General features: G+C 32.6%; 1 protein-coding gene across 8 annotated transcripts in view; it reads left to right on the plus strand.

Moving 5' to 3' along the window:
• Positions 1–657: 657 nt before the first annotated feature.
• Positions 658–21,813, plus strand: part of nAChRalpha4 (nicotinic acetylcholine receptor alpha4) — a 369,922-nt gene continuing 348,766 nt past the window's right edge. For 4 of the 8 annotated variants that reach the window (XM_069112187.1, XM_069112190.1, XM_069112192.1 and 1 more), the window contains exons 1-2: positions 659–735; positions 7,954–8,242. In XM_069112187.1, coding sequence (XP_068968288.1) covers positions 8,036–8,242 — 207 coding nt within the window. In that variant the 5' untranslated portion in view covers positions 659–735; positions 7,954–8,035. Of the gene's footprint in view, positions 736–2,901; positions 3,063–7,953; positions 8,243–21,813 lie in introns of those variants that run through there. The other 4 variants (XM_069112188.1, XM_069112189.1, XM_069112194.1 and 1 more) reach the window with 4 other exon arrangements.

Genomic DNA, 21,813 nt, shown 5'->3' on the forward strand with positions numbered 1-21,813 from the left:
TAGTTTATACTAAAACTGTATATCCTAATAATATCCTAATAAAACAATGATATCAGAAAAATGAGAACAATTCTCCCCACAGTAGCTTTTCCTATTTTTAAAAATGAACATTATCTAAGTAGGGTAAAAGATACCTTTTGAAGCCAGAATAGAAGATTTCTTTTAATTCTTCTGAAGCACACTTCAGGACGATTCAGGTAAGATTAGAATTCACGAAACCGCTGTTAGTAGTAAAATCTCCGCAAGAACTATATCCCATTAGCTCTTCCTCATTCTTTACTCGTTAGTGATTCAATTATCCGCGTCGTTTGCGCAGATCAAAGAAAGGGCTTAATCCTTTCTACAACGAAGCCTTTCGTGGGCGGAGCATCGACACCTTTTTTTTTGAGATAGCACCTTGCCGACTATTGTACCAATACACCGCGTCGCGTGCATACATAAAGGCATCGCGCTTATGCGCGCGCAAGATTGGTCCAGATTCCTACCCGACTCTTCGTTGTCCTCTCTGTCTTTTTCTCTCTCTGGTTCTTGGTGTTCTCCTGTTACGCTTTCGCGGCTCTCCTGGTACGTGTGCGTGCCCAGTGGCGCCGCCGGCCGGGCGAAATCCTAGAACCCTAGAACGACAGCCGAGACTCGGACCCCCCCGTTGTTCAGTCGTGGGTGCAGTGCGTGCGAGTGTGCAGTGGTTTCGGGAGCTGCTTCAACACCGGCGTGGCCTGGAGCGTGCGAGGTTAAGTCAGTGTCATATTGTCAACCCTCGTTGCCATTAATATACGCTTCGATCTTTGCTTATTTTTTTTACGATACTAACGTTTCTTATTTTTCGTCAATTTGTTTACTCTCGTAGTGCATAAACTCCACGCTTTATGACAGAGGATTTTTACAAATCCAGGGATTAATGTTTCGTGTGTTTAGTTCTTAACAGCGTTTGCCATTTGTGTATGCAGATTGTTCGAACAACGACACAGTTTACGTTTGCCAGAGATACAGTTTAGACTGTTGGCAATTACTTAACCACTTAACGAAACGTGACAAAAGCTTGATACCCTTGTGAAGCAACCGATGGTTCTTATCGGTCATAATTGTTTATCGTAAGTTTTCGTTACTTATTTTTCGTTCAGCTCGCACAGTTAATTTCTTCGAAGGTTCATAAACCGTACATTCGTGCAACTGCGAAGCCCGCCATAAACTTTTTGTGTATATTGATGGCGATCGTGATTGAACGGAGGGAGATAGCGAGAAGTGATCGCGGAGGATAAAACACGGCGAAAATACACCGTGTGAAAATCGCGGGCGCGTTAATGACTTGGTGTTGGTGTGTTACGACGGACGAAGACGTCGCGCAGTTCTCGCAAAAGAAGGTCACCTGTTTCATGAGCTGCGATTATCCGAAATAAAATATCATTGACCTAGTTAGCAGCGCAAAAGTAATTAGACATTCAGACTAGTAGGGACCGTAGGTGAGAGCAGAGTGTTGATCGATCCTTCGTCGTTGCCGAGCGCATGTACGCGATCCATCGTAAATTCACGTTTCCACTTGTGTATCGGTGCGTGCGGTGACACCGAGTTGAAATACAGCACGCGGGCCGCCCATCGGTGAGTCGCGATGCTTAGAAGAGGAGGAAATTTAGTCTCGTACGGGTAATTCAAATCTCCAGCCAGCTACGAGACGGAAACGAATGGCCGGATTTTCTCCCTAACGACTAACGACATTCATATTCGTTAGCTTCGCTCTCTCGTTTTTTCCCCTCTTTTTTGCTTTTCGACGTTCGATGGCGGAATCTTGTTTCCCCTATCTGACTAGCGCACTATCGATCTATCATCGATATCGATCATGAATCTTCGATCTCCATTACGATGTTTCGAGTTGTGCATTGTGTCAGTCTTCTAGTGTTTTCGATAGTATTAACTACGTATTTCAGTTTCAAATTTTGAATTCGAATAACGGTACTTTTTACTTGCTTAATACGTTTTTACTTGTATTTTGCCAATATCAATTTTCATTGCTCTGTTTTATGTATAAAAAGTCCAGTTGATAATTTGTCGATATCTTGTTTCCAGTAATGTGCGATTATGTTTGCAACATATGGCAGACATCAAAATCTGTATACAACTATGAAGGAAGTATATCAATAATATCAAATAATTTCCCACATTGCAAGATATTTTATGTGTGCATTTGTCATTGACATGTTTATTTCAATTAATCGAACTGTATGGCGTTGCTGAAACACATTCTTTACCAAATGAAACAAGTGAAATTAGTTTAATCATAATTGATGCATCAAACGTCATGAATTAACCGCATAGAAGCTCGGAATGTTCGAGATTATCTTCAAAGATTTATGACAAAGTCGCGAAGAGCGATAGATGATTTATTGGCAGAGGTAGTTATATCGAATGTACTTATTGGTAATATTGAATACTTTATGTATGTTTATAAGTAACAATAACAGTATACCTAATACTATATTCCTTGCTGATATACATATATGTAATCGAACTGTAGATTTCAACATTTATATCTATGTTTAACGTAACATAAATATAACATTTCTATGAGTAGACTGAATGTAACATTTCTTATTCTTAAAAGATAAAACCTAGATAGACAATTGATTTATTAAATATAATAACAAGTATTATATTTTTGGTTTACTTACATGCTTTTCTTTATTACGTGCATTTTTTTGTGCCGTCAAATTTCCTACGAATGTATAAAAAGTCGCAGTCTACTTATGACAAATAGTAATATTATGAGAATAGAAACGTGTTATCTCGCTATTATTATCAGGAAAGATACGCTACCTGCGTTCAGGATCCGATACATATATAACATCAGCAACTATTCGTGATTGAATCGTAACGATATTGTCTTCTGTTTACTGTTAATGTTTGTAGCATAGCGTAATTTGTGAGTGGAAAACGTACGAGTTGCCAGTTTGATATCCAAGTGGAAAATCCATTGAGCTAATCCTAATCCCAGCACCGATGAGTGGTTCACCTGGACTGATCAGACTACCTGCATAACGATCGTTGAAAATCGGATTAAATGCTGTCAGGTATAGGCTTGAATTTACATCCAGCGGTTATCTCGTTGAATTGCAGCGTACTTTCCTCTAATGGCCTTTCGCGAGATACGCGAATCAATCAGTTGCTTGCCGATTCGCAATGTACCGCTCGGAAATGATGGGTGCAACGTTTCGTTGTCCTTTAATAGCGACACTAGCGTTCTTATTTGCTTTCGCTTCTGAGAAATTAAGCACACCTTCCCGATTTCTACTATTCATTGCATTTGTATTTTGAACTTTAGTGGCAATTACTTTCGACTTTCCGTTGATTACTTTCGAATAAATGACGTATTAAAATGCAATTAAGCGAGTATTAATAATTAACCTAATTGCATACATAGCTAGGATACTTTCTGGTGTTTACAGGTTACCACCTTTGTGCGTTACGAGTTCTTTTAATTACGATGCCATGAGCGTTTAATTTAAAATTTTACTTTTATTCCTTTGAGTTAAATTTCCTGTATTCTTTGGATCATCTCTGACTAAATCATATTTTCCTATCGTTGGAAAGTATCATAAGTTTCAGGAGAATAAGAAAGAATTGTTATCGATAGGTACGTATAACTTTTTATTTTAGTATTTCTCTAAAAATATTCTGGAAACGTTGAAAGTCTTTTTCTCGATAAAGATGGAAGTGAATCGAGTAAAATTCGAGGATCCTAACAGGATTAAGAGTCACTTATTTAAATTATCTGTATGAGTATGAATCGATAAAGTATTATCTACTATCAGGTTTGAAATGTCTGTCTCATGAATCTGTTACTCGTGCCATTAACGTTTCGTTCACCTGACATTATGATTCTTCTCGAATTTCAAGACTGTCCGACTACAATTTCTTTTCGTAATGAAATATCGTATTTCGCTTTTACTTTTTGAAGAAGGCAATTCTTCTATCAATTTTCTTCCTCTTAGTACCTCAGTCGGAACTTATTAAACAGATTAATCCAACTTTGAATAGCGACTTGACTGACTGTAGTTCGTTCTCTGCAGGACAGGTAATTAATATAATTGCGAATGGCGTCTAAGTTGATTCTAAGTATTATACCCCTGCGAAACATGGAAATTTTATTATGGCGCAGATGCATGGCAAATGGAAGTCTTGGAACTTAAAGTAAGCTGCACGACAGTATTAATAGCTTTTTAATGTCAGGGAAAATATGATTACCGCAACTCTCTTAATATACATTATCGTGGGACCGATGTGCGATAAATTAAGTTATTTAAATTATATTCCAGAGCGTGCTAGGCATTCAATTTTGTACCTTTCAACGATAGGTTAGCGAAGGCGCTTTTTGTCTTTCCTCTTAATCTAATTCGTCGCTTGACGTTTAACTTCTATAAAGTATAAAGGGAATTCCAACATTTTTTCTATGTATATATCGTACTTCATATTTCGTTGAAACCAAGACATAAATATTGTACACGGTTATTTTTGCTCTTATTATACTATATATTGCATAATTGTCCTAAATACTCCTAAATACTCTTAAATACTCCTAAATATAAATACTCCTAAGAGGAACGAATTTGTTATATAATTACCATAAAATTTGCAGTCATTTTGAGCCAGTTACGTCACAATTATTGAATGTTTAATGTTCTCGGCTTAATTACACCTGGGCGGTGTAACGTTCTCCTAAACTGGATGTCGTTAGCAAGTGTGACGTATCTTTACTTTGCTTAGGTGATGAGAATAGAATGGCCGTTGAGATCGTATTTGCCACTCTTACGTCGAATATGTTCTTCTAGTTAATCGAGATTCTTAATGAAGGTCTGATAGGCTAAGGCAAATACAATCTCTTCCCAATGAACTTTCTTAATACATTGGATGTAATTGTCTAAAGTTTAGACGACATTTGGAACTATATTTGTTTGTTGTTGCTGAAGTACTCTTTTGCTGTCGTGTTAAATAATATTTTATGTTCTTATGTCGTTCTTACAACGTTTTACTAATTATATTTTTTAGAATTATATTATTTGTATTTTAAATAACGTGTCAAGTATTAAATCTGGTATTTTATTATATGAAAGAAAAACAAAGGGAAAAGAGATTATTATATAGACTGTGGATATATTTATGCGAATTCATATTTGGATGAACGCAATTAAACAAATAGTATCTAAACAAAGATTAATTTCACGTATTATCATGAATATTATATGTACGAATATTGCGATATATTCTATGTGTTCCTGTACGCATAAAACTCTGCAGTTTAAAAGTCGTAAACTGTAACAATCTCACGTTAGTAAATTGTTTTATATTTCTTAAATCTGAATATATTGTGTGATATATTTCAAGTAGACGAGTTACTGAAAATATCCGGGACACGCATTAGGTCTTAAAAATGCAAAATTTTAATTTCTGGAGATACAGCTATCAACATTCTTCTCTTAGTACTTTTTGGGTTGCATCGTCGCACGAGAAGAATATATACTTCGACAGCTCTTGCCAAGTTCTTTTTTTACTTGTCCTGTACAAGATTTAAATTCAGTTTATCTCGTAAAATATGGCAATAGTATTTCTAGAATAATACTGCCGACTGTTCTGTTTTAACAAGTTATGATGAAAATTATTGAATTGAATAAATTGTGTGTATATATGTATATATAATAAAATATGAAACAACTATTGAAATATATTGTTAGGGAAATACAAAGTGGCATAACAAGACAATGGATAAGCAGAGTATCGATACATTTTTGTGTCTTTCTTTTCATTCTAAAGGAATTCTATTGCGTTAAATTACTATTTATATTTATATTAGTTATATTAATTATATAGTTAGTTATATTACTTAATTATAGTATACCAGTTATATTAATATATATATATATGTGTGTGTTAGTAAAATTTGGTTAAGCAACAAATGAATTTTTCAAAAATTCTGTGACATAGTAGTACAGTTTATTACAGCCATTTGGAAATCGAATATGTAACAAACATTCCTTATCGACTATTGTTCGATTCTACCATATTAGACAAGTATGTTTCACAATCAAATTTCACTTCATTAGATATAGGAAACCAATGAAATGTCTTATTTCATAGTTTGAAGATATCGATGTAGCTGATATGGTTGGAGTATGTACTATTTGAAAGCATTGAAATTCGCGCATTTCATGGATACTTCAATACATTCCATGGTCAGATTGATCGTACACCTATCATACCAGTACAATCTGGTATCATGACAATTCAGATAATTGGAGAAACACTCTACAACATCGCATCTATGCCTACCTGACATTTTCGACCGCTTTAATAGCTTAACGCTGGTGAAACATTTTTTCAAGTACGATTTAGAACATTATCATATGGCTTACAGCTATTTTCGTTTTAGTAGCACTATAGCAGATTTTTCATATACAGCTTATATCTAAATTGCTCTAATTGTTTAAATGTATGTTATTCGTAGACTTCCGAAAATTCTTGAAAACCTTATTGTGTAAATTATATTCATTTAAATTCTTGCGTGCAGAATACTTTGAAATACGCAAAACTGTTTTATTTAGCGCATTCAGAATGCAAAACTAATTAAGTGTCTTTAGAAAGGCTGTTGAAAATGATTAGCTCTTTAAGCTAATTTTATGCGAGATATAATTTATGCCATTTGTAATGAAATAATGTGTAATAATGTTCACAGATGAACAAGACACATATTTCAAATTTTAGGATATGTAAATAATATAATGTAACATGTAACAATATTAATTATGACTAAGGTAAACGAACAAAATATTTAAAACTTAAAACCTTTCTTCAAACTTAAAAGACTTGTCGTAGGATCCAAAATTCAATTGCAGATTCAGCGTTTGTCTTATGTTGTTCTTTTATGTAGCCTAAATTGCGTTAACTTTTATACATGTAGTTATGTAAATAGTGGTAAATGTTAACAGAAAGTGAGATGAAAACAATACAAAATATATTTACGTTTATCATTTACAATAATTTTAGATTTCTTAACTTCTTTTAACTGTAATATTCGTAATAGTAATCGTCTCATTACAATAAAACAGCAACAGAAATTATCGTTTCGATGCATTATCGTAATAGGACTACAAAATCAGTTATTTCACATTCGGTTATTTTTATTTGTATAAAATTAGGACTTTTAGTATACCATACTCGTATTATAGCATATCAGAAAAACTAGTATGAGTCAACAAATGCGGAATCTTCTTCTACTTAATCTTCTATATACAAGCTGAGATTTGTTTGCGTAAAAGAATAAACGTAGGTGATTACAATTTCTCTTTTTAATTTCAAAAGTAGGGACCAACAATTGCAATACAGACGTACATTACTTGGTATCAGTACAATGATGTATTAAATAAAACACAAACAGTATGCAGAGATAAGCAAATAGAATTTTATAAATATTCATAATACCTTTCTCCTATGGTACATTGGTAGACTTACAAAAATTTATCACTACCTACATGATAATATTGTAACAACGTTAAATGTCATTGTACGTATTCATTATTGAAATTATAAGAATAAAATATTGTTACATTCTTTTACATATACCTAATGCAATATAACATTCAATTGAAATTTATAGCAAAATAATCGGTTCAGATCTATAATAAAATAATTCAATTCAGATTTATAAAAAGATATTCAATTCAGATTTATAAGAAAATAAACAATTTATATTTATAAGAAAACACTCGATTCAGGTTTATAACAAATTATTCAATTCAGATTTCTACATCGATCACATACGTTATAAAAGTATCGTATTGTTAATATTGTCTTTACAGCGATATTTTCAAATAAAAGATGTTCATTCAATAATTATCTCTGAAATATTACAATTCCATTATCATTGAGAATTCACAAGTTTATACGCGTTTTATTTGATACTTTTTACAGATTCGTGGTTCGTGTTTAGTGCAGCCGAGCAGGAGTTCGATAGGGACGAGTGTGTTAGCCATAGTGGAGGAAGCAGGGGTCCATGATGCCCCCCATAATAGGGGAAACACTGCGCGTATGGTTCCTCTCGGCGTTGGTGGTTCACGGTGCTGTCGCCGGCAATCCAGACGCGAAACGCCTTTACGACGACTTGCTTTCTAACTATAACAAACTAGTGCGCCCTGTTGTGAATACCTCGGACGTACTACGTGTGTGCATTAAATTGAAACTTTCGCAGCTCATCGATGTGGTGAGTACAACTGTTTGTTCTATTTGTTTTGTTTACACCGTGATCTGGCGGATAATAGAAGGGCGTCTCTTCTTATTATAGAAAAATGGCAGATTAAAATGAAATAAATTTCCGTAGATATAACATCAAATTTATCTCTTAAGAAGTTATATTTATGATTTTCTAATACTTCTAAAATACAGCTGTTTTTTTTTAAATTTTACTCAACCCTTTCACCGAAACTTTAATTTTACTGGCGTCATCTGCACACTGGGTCGTTTACGTTCATATTTAGAGATTTGAAGGCTCTTGTGTTTTTAAATATCCCTTAAAACTCTTCAACATTCTTCCAGGTTTCTAGAATATCGTCCCATAATTTCTACCTCTATATGTTACCTTAATTTATTTATGCAGAGCACAATTTAAATGAAGATATAGGAAAAGTAAGAAATTATTTAAAATTATTGTCAGAAGCAAACCAGTACGTGGATGGAGGGTTAAGATAATTCACTCTTTATACGCGTCAAGTTAAATGTATTTTTCTTGAATAGCGAGGCTCGTCTGTAGCTTCCCCTAGTCCCTTGCGCACCTCTTAATCCGCAGAGAGACAGAAAAATGTATGTATTTTATCTGGATTGTTTCTTCGGAAGAAGTGGCCTTTGTGCTTCTTACACTTTGCCGGTTTATGGCACATTTCATCACGGTATGCGCAGTAATCGCTCGTCAACGAGATTGAGGGGAAGCAAGGGACCGTGACGATACGCCGTGGTTAAAATCGCACGTAGTAGTGTGCTCGTATTTGGGCTAAAGTGGATGGATACGATTATTCGATTACATGGTTATTATGTCGTTACTGGAAATGAATTTAGTCGTCGATTGTACATACATACATATATGTATCTAATCGATGAAGACTAACAAGTTATACGCATTGAAAATTGGTTAGGAATTACGCGCTATTATATGTTGCATGTTACATAATTTCCTTTTTGGAAAATATTTCTTTTACTTGCTTATGTGATTAGCACTGGTTACGTGAAAACGTATCGTGGATGATACTAAAACTAAACAAATCTTCCTTTAGATTATTTCATAAATAGTAACTGTGGTCGTAGGTTTGTGAATTTATAAAAGTTACATGATATTATTGTAACAATTTTATTGTATCTATATATTCATTAAAATTAGAAATTATAAAATATTATTTGTTTTATATATAGTATAACAGAGTATTCAATTGAGATTTTTACATTGAATTTGTGCATAGTTTACGCAATATATTTTGGAATTTTTGTAAGTCATTTTTAATATTAAATGGAAATAATACTGACCTTCCATAGATTCCTTAGTCCTGCATTCGAACTTAAAAACTTATAATTACTACTAAACTTATTAATAAACTCGGTTTCTATTAAATGTATTGCGAGGAATTACATTAAAAGCGAAAGCAAGAAATCAATTTTAGCAAGTTCTATTTAAGCAATAAGATGTCTGTTACCGTGTTCATTTAATGTATTACCGAAGCATTATTTGAATTCAGCATGCAAATGCTTTCGCAATCAGTTGATTAAATAGACAATACAGTTTCAACATTATTTCAAACGCGTATACATTAATATAATATCGAAGTGAATACAGAATATATTGACCGGTATTGTGATTTAAATTTGGCAAACTGTTTAACATAAAATCGAAGCAGATGATCTTTCGTGTTTTCTAAAAGCATTAATGAAAACTCTCGATATCTTTTCGATTCTCATTTTCATTTTAAATTTGTCAGATTATTCTAACTGCGTAATTTTCTAAATTATATTTTGCCATAACAGAAACGGAAGATCGGTTATTTCAATCCTATGCGAAGCATCTTGACGCGAAATGTACGTTTTCATAAAAATTTCCATCTACCTTTTTGAACTTTTTGACAAATAAATCTGTTGATTAGATTCTTTTCGCCTTTTATAGAATCAGAGTAGGTTACAGCTATTTCATCTCGCGCTCAAAAGAATATGTAAATGGATAAGCGCCTCGCGTTCAAGGTTTAAAAAGTTACACCCTCGAGGAGTATGAGTTCACTACCTAGGGATTCTATGTTACCTAGAGCTCCTCTTGATCTTTAGGGTCTTAATTGCGTCAAGTGTTTGATTGACAACCTGGAGAGGTACTGGTCTTTATTAATTAAATACCTCGTGTAATAAATTGTCTTTTGTAGGCACGTGATGATTTATTCTGGCTTAATTTGCATTTAATCATTCACTAACTTTTCACTTTTCACTCTTTTTATCGCCGTTCGAAAGTTTTAAAACAGCTATTATGTTGGCTCCAAAGCTGAAAAGAACAAACTATATAATAAAAATATCAAGAAGTGACATTTCATCTAATTTGTATATTATTGTATATTTGCGATTTTTGAAACATGCGCGCAATTTAAAATTTCTATTCTACACCAAGTATTAAAATTTTATTAAAATTCAAACTAGAAGATGTCCCAAGACTTTTGAGCGAGAGTGTATGTACATGTTTAAATGATTTTTGTTAGAAAAAGTCTTTTCCACAAGCTTCATCTTATATTATTAAACATGTAATTCGTTTGGACGACAATAATGCCATTATCACTTAAATGTTGTTATGGATTGTATCGAGAATTCACGGTATCGATAGGAAAGTATTCCTCGAAATTAATAACATCGTTTATGCTGTTCTTTTATTCAACGTTCTTGTCAATATCCATTATACTCTTATTTCTTGTTGAAGGAATTAAGTTCGCAGATTATCTAGATTGCATGATCTCTAGTATTCATTTCGTAATAATTTTCCACTTGAATACGATTTTCATAATTCACGGAGATGAGATGCTGCATACCAGAGGTTTTATCCAGGTTCAATCGACAGGCGGAATTCAACCTATTTAATTCTTCCGATGCAGCATCCCGAATCTTACAGACCAGTTATATCCACTATGAATTAGTCAAATCTGTCTGAAATGTCAAATAGTTATAGTAATTATTTACATATTTCATGATAAGAAGTCTATTTAAAAAATATGAAATTATCTCTGATATTGGTTCTTTAAAATTTTCGGTAAATTTGGGCCATCGACTCTTGGCGTTATTTACAAATTTCATGATTGGCAGTCTATTTAAAATATATAAAATTATTTTTGATATTGGCTTTTTAAATTTTGTATATTTCAACATTAGAACCATCCGTTTCTCATATTAATTTTTCTATTATTGTTACAAAATATGGAATCTGTGAATTGTTAAAAAGAAAACTATTTGTCATATATATCAAACTATCAATCGGTCATTAATATTTATTGTAATATACGTAGCAACGATTTGTTTGCAAACTTTAGTATAGTAGTTATATATGCAATGTCAATGAAATAAAAATAAATACACTTTTTGAAAGATTTTTATATAAAACTAAATAAATTTCTTTTAATCTCTTCATATTTTTTATCCACGAAATAAACGTAGCTCGTTCTCTTTCTCTCTTCGAAAATCGAACCAAAACATTAATATTGGAAATCTATAGTTCATACGCGTCAGCAAATAAATTAAATAAAATTTAAGGAAGATCAATTTTCCCAAATAGTATCAAGAATTTTATTTTTGGATACAGATTTATTAAAATATGTGTGAAATACTAACACGAGATTTATCTCGTTTTCATTTATTGATAGGTAGAAATATTCTCTGAATAAATATAGTACCTTCTAGTAATATATCGTTGCTAAATATCTTAAAATGTTTGTATACGTATAACTTCGTGATAACGTATCATTAACGAAGACATCGAACTTTATTACAAGTAATTAATACAGTTAGCGTTCGACGTTAACGAACTGATATTTGATATCGTTTTAACGACGTAATCTATAACGTGAAATTACTTAATTGTTTCTCGATGTCACCTGCTGAAGAAGGGGATCCTGAGAACCATTAATGCGCTGAGGTGAAAATACAGAAATTACGGACCTTCTGTAAAGAAATAAGTTCGAGGGGAAGTCGTGGAATTATTTCCATTAGCATGTACTGGTTGTATGGGTGGCGTGGCAGCAAATTGCGTGGCTGTATGCATATATACATTCTTCGGGTAGATTGCGTGGTTTCTCCATGCTATTACGTCGATTTGAGGAGAGTATTCGCACGAGTTCTGATAACTTTCCTTAGAATTTTCCTTTCTATCGAACCTTGCACGAAATTAGATTCATTCTTGGCTCCATTGGATAACTCTGGTATTTTAATGGACGAATTTTTATTATGTAATTTAGAAACATTTTTTTTAGAATGATATTTATCGCATAAATAAGAAAATACATATTGTTTGATGGAGTAGTTGTACTATCTTGGTTTTACATTTTAATTCTGGTAATAACGATATTCTTCTAAGAGCCAGAAGTCTAACGGTTTATTTTTTAATCTGATCATGCACCATGATAGTGTTTTCAATGCCGAAGTTATTGATTCGGTAGTTAAACGTTCTATTTTGTCAAAATTTTGAATAGATCAATGTTTATTTAGAATTTAGTATAATTTTTGCACGCATTCTTGTTTACGATAAACGTGTATTATATTATTTGTCTATTTATACTCACTTCATTGAAAACGTATTTTATTGGAAAAGAAACGATTATGTTATTATGCAGATTGGCTATGCAGATTCTTAAAAATAAAAATAATTGTTTCGAAAATATATCGTTCTCACGTCGTTCTACGAAAATGATAGTTTCGTATGGTACCGAATATGATTTTCAAAATGCATTAAAATCAGTTCTATTCTTGCTTTGACTCTTCAGAATAGAGAGTAGCTCATGGAAAAATAAACGAGAAGAAATCAAGGAGGAGAGAATAATTGTAATAATTGTTTATTGGAAAATTATTATCACACCCTCGATATCGTCTCTACGACGATACTATCGTCTTCAAGCAGTTCCTCTCAAAGGCAAATTCTTTCAAGTCAACTTCCCAACGCTAACCTTGTGATTATCTTCAAATCCGATCAACTTATCTTCGCTCTTAAGAAGTAGCTTCTCCCCATTAATTTCATGTGCAGCGTGCTAAGAACATCATCGCGTCACGTAATCTTTGTAGTGTATTGATGATTGGTGACGACGCTCTTCTATAATACGGTTAAATAGCTTTATACGTGTTTTAGTTTCATTTGTAATGGGGCATGTATATAAAGATATATATTGTTAGCTTATATAAAATTATACAATGATATATATGTATATGTATACAAGAGTATCCCAAGTTTAAACGATTAAAATTCACCAATATGTTCCGAAATATAATAAATATATTATAAATATATAATAATATATAATATATAATAAATGAAATGTATTATAGAAATAATGAAGAAACATAATATAAACGTGGATACGTACACGCTTTCTACTATTATTAATAATTATTTAATGCGCATTGAATGAATGTATTATAAAAATAGAAAAGCCTTGAAGCACTGGAATATAATTACAATGGCACAATCAAGTACACCAGTTCTTTTGCGTTAATGAATAATACACACGACATAATGTTAGTTTAACATAAGCCACAGTAACATTCCATGTAAATTATGTTTATATTATACCTTAATGAGTGTAGCTGTTAGTTTGGTTAATTCATTGTTGTGAATACAATATTTTACTATAAGCTAGTTATCATTTGCTTCAAAGCCATTAACTTATTAATATTACAACGAAATTTTCAAACTGTGTATTATACGTATCATATATGGCATTTTTGGATATTAATTTAAATCGTAGAAAAACAGATAAAACTTACTCTTGAACAATGTGCGCTAATATCTGATAAATATTTCATTATACATAATTTTACATATTATACGTAATTTGTCTAGTGATAGCTTGGTTATAATATTAATCAGTTAATTACTTAAAAGATAATGTTAAAATAATTTGTAGCAAAGCATTGTACTTGTATTTTCGAACTAGAGTGTTTCAGCAAACACTCTTTTGTGCTTGTACGGTTTGTTCAAATATAGTTTTCAACAGAAAAAGCGGAAACGATGGTAAATCTCTTTTTAAACGTTTTCATTTTCTGTTCACTGTAAAATTGTGCTGTTATCGTTGATTCCTGCGTGAGATGCCCACTTGCTACGAGGGGAACTGATTGGGTGCTAAAGCGCTTCTAAAGCACACGAAATCTAGCGTGATCCGGGTTTCAACACGCGAGGGATTACAGTTTGATCGAATCGAAAAAAAGGAAAAAAACAGCAGATATCGAAGTACGAGTAATCGTAAATACTGTAAAATCAATTCTTATAATGCTGTGATGTAAATTTTCAATCACAAAACGATAATATGTTTGCAGTGTACTATATATTAATATCACATCAACAGATAAAAATCAAATTTTTTCTCGCTAATTGATAGAATATTTCTTGCCTATTTATTATATAACCATTTTTTTCAATAATTAGAAGGCAGTTTACGAATATTTTTATAACGATAAAGACCAATAATTTTAAGTATGTATATAATTTATTTACGTAATTATAGAAAAGTTAGAAGGCCGTAGAATTTGTGTACTTTTTGTGGATTTTTAAATTGATTAACAATAATTTGCAGAGCAGGACATAGTGAAAATGCAGAAAGTTCTGTAGTTCACAGAGAAATTGGTAGTTCACCTCAAAGTTTCTCTACTTTGTATTTCAAGTTTTGCAGAAGTTTCTCCGTGCTATTGTCATTTGAAATTTGCATATTTCTTTACTTTAATCCCGCAGCGATATTTGATTCGTGTGGATTTAAGGGAGAACTAGATGTTAAAGATTTCGAAATTACCGCATTAAAAAAATGTTCTTCTTATATTAGGCATATAGTAATTCAATTTATGAGAAATATATCTAACCTAGAAAAAAAGGAGTTGAAGTAAAATATAAAATCGAACTTTCCAACTTAATGTACATTCTAACAAAAATGAATTGTTGATAAACGTAGATTTACGAAAGTCTATAACACAACAGCGTTATTAAATTTTCCACTTATAAAATAATTGTTGACGCATCATTAACTGTAGCTTTAATCTAGCCCAGCAGGCGGTTTATTGAATTATTTATTTAGTATACTTTACGGCTACTATTAATGGAATCATGCTTACATTGTAGGAGCAGAGTAAAGTATAATCTGCTAAAATGTTGTTTCAATATTTTATGCTCAATATTTGCAATTAATTTTTATGCAAACGATATTTTCATCCAAATATCCAAAATGTTTATAAGCTATCTTCTTACGGTGGTACTAAGCCTAATTTTGTATTTAGATACAATTAACGTAGTTTATAATGCAATAAGAAAGGTGAAGAATATGCATTAAATGTTGAATCTATGTGTTGTTCCACTATTTATGAAATATCGGGAAAAGGAATGATTGTACATGAAAAATGAGTCGAAAATATACAAAGAATTTTTTCATATTTGAGGCTTTGTTTTCAACGAAATCACCTTCGAAAATTTATTTGTTATACGTCAATTTGGCCAGTTAGTAATTGAGTACGAGTATAGTTGCAATACTTTTTGTCTTAATATCGATGTTATCTATTAAATATACATATTTATAATATCTTTTTTCTGAGGCAATTGAAATGAAACTTCAGATTCAAAAATATTTCTGTCAGCGTTATGACAGAATATACTATCAATAAAAACTGGGATTCTTATCACTATTGTGTTAAATATTTTTGTGTACATCATTAAAGAAATAGAACCTAAGCAAACATTCTGTTCATACTTTATTACAATTTTATTCTAAATATTTTCCTGCATTTCAATTTTTCTTGAACGCATAAGCACCCACAGTCTACTTATAATTGTAATTGTAAATGACCATTGAATTCGCGGGACGATTTAATTTCTCAAGGCCCGAGCAATCAGGAAGATTCATGAAAGTTAGGGAGGAAACATCTTAAAGAAATTCTGTTTGATTTACGTAGGACATACCGATCTACATACGTTCATATACAGCTATTTATGATGTTGACGTAGGTATTGCGAAGCTGGCTCCATTGTCAGGATGATCTATCATAAGCACTGTACTCTATGCGCAATCCTAGCAATATATGGGCCAGGTATTCGCAACACAAATGTGTCGCTCGGGTTGAAGTTCTCGAGGACTGCCGATTGAATTCCATTAGAGTTCATTAAGGCGTATTACGAAGTCCCCGCGGTGAGGTGATCCATCGATCCTAAATCGAGCAACGAAGTTTATTAGGAGAAGCGAATAGTTGAGAATTTAAGGTTGAAACTTAGGCTTCCTGTAGGAGTGGTCATAATGGTTGCTACGATTTTTTACACTCTATCAATGGCCTGATAAAAAAAGCTCTTTATCAAAAAGTTAGATGCTATCGAATAGCCAGTCGACTATGAAATCGTCGAACAAAATTTTTGTTGAATAAAAGAGTCATCTGCACTTTTTTAAATAGCATTGTATAATTCTTTCTAGCCAATGTATTATATTCGAAAACACTGAAATCTACGGATACGAATTTCATTGAATAACTTGATTAGGAAATTGTCTTTTGAAATTATTATTGATAAACTTCTTTACTGACGTCTAGCGATAAGTCTAGAAGCTATGTGATTCACTGATAGTTTATAACTAAGTGTAGGTAATATGTGCACTTATACGTTAGAATTTATTCGCGTTCCTATTTTTGTAAATATATGTGAAAGAATATTTCGATAGATTTTCGGATTACAGAGGTGAAACTTTAAGGAAATACTAAAGGTAATTTGATATTAATAGGAGCGTTAGCGAACGCGTCATGGAATTCTAGAAAACTTTTCTGTAATTTTAGGTCACATAATATAGTCGCTGCCATTTTCAGCACATTATGTCTACTGCATAGTACTGCAGTGTCCGAAATTCGACATTACAGAATTTTTACAAAATAGCAAAATAACGTTAAATTTAGTGATACTAAATTTGTGATTTAATTTAATGATTAATTCTTTTCTAAACAATTTACTCTGTTTTCTTTTAATTGTGAAATGCATCTGAAACAAGCTTTTAATAAGTAATATTTACAAAAAGTATTAAAATTTTAACTTAAGCATAACATTCTACGATATATTTTCTAGTTTCGATGGATGTGTATTTATCAGTGTGCATTTTAACAAAAACTGATGCTTGGAAAAAATGTATTCTCAGATACGAATAATGTATTCAGTGGCAATATGGCCTGATTTTCAATTGATCAACAAATTTCCAAATCATTCACTCATTTCTCTATTAATGCGACAAAACAAAGAGCTGTTAGTAAAAAATACACGTATTTACGCCACGTGCAGCCAACCTCTATATCTTCGACAGGGTTGAACTCATTCCATTAAATTGTTATTGTACTTAATCGATTCAACCATAAATTCATGCCCCCATTGATCTATATAGCTTCAATTTACATTTTCGAATATTTGTATAATTTGAGAGAAGATGAATAGTACTTGGACGCGTATACCGATAATAACAGTATAGATTTATATCCAAAAAGATATTTTATGAGAAGAGTCCTAGAGCTTTGGAATATGTTTACAAACTTTCAACAATCTTTTAATAAATAAAGCTACTTTACAATCTATTTTTACTTTGCGTAAGATATTAATCATTCTTAGAACGTCGCAGAATTCTTCCATGAAATACCATCAGTGTTATAAGCAACTTATTAAATATGTGTAACAAATATACAAAGCAACAATAGAATTGTTTACCCTTCGATAAAGTAAAAGAACAGATTGGCGATGTTTGATGTAGTTTCATTTTGAAATGTTACCTGCTCTTCCATAAATGATATTTATAAAAGATTAAATTTATCGCATTAAGAAATCCACATTGATTTTCTTTAATTTCAATTGGTCTATAAATTTGCTTATTGTTGAGGTTGACTGATAGAGGAATGAGTGGATGAATTTGTAATAGAAAAATATATTGAAATAAGTATATAGGTATAAGTACAGCTATAGTGAAGACTGATCTAGATCCTCACTCTTACAGTGTTACAATACAATAGGAAGGATGATAGGGAACACGTTCATATATTTATAGCAAAGGGCATTACCAAAAATTGAACTTTGGCTTGTAGCTCTAGCTGAATGCTACAAGGAACAGCAATAGAAACCTACTTATAGCTCTTTTTTTGTAGACCGCGTAACCCAAAACGGCATTCATATTGAAAGCCACAATAATACGGACCTCTCCTTGTTTTTAATTTTTTTGCTTCACTAAATTCTATTTTCTACGTAACAGGAGTGTCCAAGTTACGGATATACAAAAAAAAAGGTGTAGAGTTCTTCTTGAAGTAATTACTTCAACACTTATATTAATTCCTCATACATAATCATTTATACTTAGTAGCTTTTTATGTTAATTCGTACATTCAATGTGCCAAACTAATGTAAAGTCTCTCAAAACGAAAAGAAGCAAATAACGTTATATAAACTGGCGGACTTCATGAGAAACTATCGCCATTTATTAATACGCGATAAAAATTCGTCGTTATTTATGTTGTTTCTCGATCAGCTGAGAAATGGAAATATGCAATGGTCATTACTCATCGTTATCGTAACAGGCCGTTTTCTATCGAAAAAGACATACTTTCCGCAGGTGTCGGTAGTTCTCGTACGAGAACGGGATACTGGAACTCTACGAAAGTTTCGCTGACAAATCGTCGACAATCCAGAAATGTAGGTGCACATTCGCGATACTCGCATAGGTGCAGGACGTACCGTTAGAGAACTTTCGCCATAACCATTGTTCATTCAGCTGACACGTACGGAAAGCGTTCTTTGTTTATATTTCCCTGGGTAATCTAGCTTTCTCTCTCTCTCTCTCTGCTTTTTTCTTGTTCACCTTGTTTTGTTCTCTCTGCGTACTTCCTGTCTCTCTTTCGACCCCCTTTTTACCCGCCCACGTCGCCTCCACGATTTTTCTCACGCGCGCATTTTCAATGTCTATGTGCGTACGTGTCGGCATATTTTCAACTGAAACGAACGTAAATTTTTGTCGCTGCTCCGTCCTCAGAAATTACGCTCCACTGCGACAACTGACAAAGCATTCTGACGGCTGTTCTAAAACTAGTATGGGAATTAGTCGGTTATATCAATGTTCATTTACTACCTTTTAAACATTTTAACAAAGCAGTATGTTTTATCAGAAGAATGTACTCAACACGTTTTTTCATTGTCATTTTTATCCTTTTCCTAGCAGAACAATTTCATCGATCTATATATTTTCGTGCTTTAATTATGACAAGTCGTTTGAGGATGTCTACATTCGCATAGTTTCCTCAAACAAAAGCAAATACGTTTAGTAGCTTTTTTGTTCCTTCTGCGTTATTGTCAATGATTATATTCATTTTCTACCTTTGATTTCGTTATTATTATTCGTTATTATCTCTTCGGGGCAAATAGAACAATATGTCTCGAGATAGGTGCCTAACTTTGAAAAAAATTGCCGAGGATGCTACAATTTTCTTCACATTGCTGAGACCTATTAAAAAATGGAATTATAAAGTGTGTTCCACGTAACTGGGCCAAGTTGTAGCTCTGAAACGATAGATGACAGAAAAAGTTTTACTAGGCAGAGTTAAACGGTTTCGACTCGTATTTCAACTCGTATTCGTCCAGCCTGCACATCTAAAGATTTGAAATTTAGCTATAAATTTTTATGTGCACCAAACCAGTGCAAGAGTATTGCGTTGTATTTTATAAAATTGTAGCTAAAATATCTTGTAAATTATTCAATTTTATACTCAAGTGTATAATATTTTCTTACAGAGAGTGATAAGGTGCATCGATCGGTGTAAAAATGAATTTATGATAACATAATATTTATTAATTTTGGCCTTCGCGGCTTTGAGATGGACTTGGCAACTTCTAAACATTTATCCATCTAAACCTTCACATACGTTCTTATGAATTATAGATCAATATCCTGTCTCTACTTCGTGACATTTATAAGTCATAAATATGCTACTTATTGCTGCCTCTGACTTTGCACTTTCATTTTTCTTTTTCTCTAAGAAGAGGAATATTTTCCTCCCCCAGTTCCTTTCATGTTACCTCTCAACCTCCGTATTCTTTCGCATTTCGTTACATAGCGTATAAATGAATTTATATCTCCCATCCAAAAAAAAAAAAAGAAATGCTGTTTCTGCAGTGGACACGTACATCAGCTTGAATTTTGCCGCATGAAAATTTGTTGTTTCCTCTACCACTTCGGAGCTATAGTTTGGCCGAATTTTGTGAAACACCGCACGACATCCCACTTTGAAAGTCACGCTTAGCTGAATTTCCTTGAAATTTGAATTTATTATCGCCCGTACTATCACGTTATTGCGTTCATCGCTAAAAGAAATTCGTCGCGGAAGGTTTTAAAACATTCAGAAGATGCTGAATTCTTGAGCCTGCTCGCGACGAAATTAATATTCTCGGCTCAGACTAGATTGGCATAATATTATTAAGTTGCCAAGCACCTCGACGCCGGCAACTTTCAATTAACTTAAACGCAAATCGTTAACAGATAAATCCATTGAGATCTGCAGCTATGTTCCCCTCGGATATGATTAACCGCATGGTAAATGAACTAGATACGCCAGGCACCTGTTCCATAGCTATCTACGATACTCCCAATGGATCGTAGGCCTCGTCCAGCAAATCAAATTAAATCATGCTGCAGCTCGATTAAATACCAGCGGAAACCTCGCTTACACCTATTTCAAAATGTTCGCAAGGCCCTGAACTCGATTAACTACGTAATCATCTACCAGTGACGGCTACCCAGTGACTATCTCCTGCGATTATTGCAGCAATAATTAATACGCGTTAAACTTACAACTCTACCGTCGTGCATAGCTAACATTTTGTAGTTTTCAATTTAAAATCGATTGAAACGACGTGTTTTGGAATTAATTTCGAGCAGTTGTTTTAATATCGCGTATTTTCAATAATCTGTTTAAAAAAGATTTTGAATCAAAAATAGTCTGGAATGATGCGTTTTGGAAATAACATTAGACAATCGTTTTAATATCATATATGTTACTCACGTTATAAATTATCTACCAGAAAGGTTTTGAATTTAAAATCGATTGGAACGACGTGTTTTGTAATGAATTTTAGGCAATTGTTTTAACATCAGGTATGTTAAATTATCTATTAATAAGATTTGATAGGAATTTAAAATCGACTAGGATGATGTGTTCTAGAAGTAATTTTGTCTTTGTAATTTAACAATTGTTCTGATGTTATGTATGTTGAATCGTCTATTAAAAAGATGTATTTCCTTTCCGTCTATTTTTTGTAGTTTCATACTTTTGGTTTTGAGAAAGGTTCAATTTTAAATTTAATTATTTACGAATTAGTGTATTAACAATTAGCACTGTAATTAGCTACCTGGCTTTGCTTGTTCTAATATATATATATACATACATACATATAATATAATAATAGCCATTGAATATTTGAACTTAATATTGAAGTTTCATCTTTTAATTATTTTCCTAGTTCTTCTCAGATGAATATCTCTAATAATATTACAACATACATTTTTGTCAATCTTCAGAAGCATCTTC

Source organism: Bombus flavifrons, chromosome 4 (genome assembly GCF_040668555.2).
Source record: "Bombus flavifrons isolate JBK064 chromosome 4, iyBomFlav1_principal, whole genome shotgun sequence".
Classification (NCBI taxonomy): Eukaryota; Metazoa; Arthropoda; class Insecta; order Hymenoptera; family Apidae; genus Bombus; species Bombus flavifrons.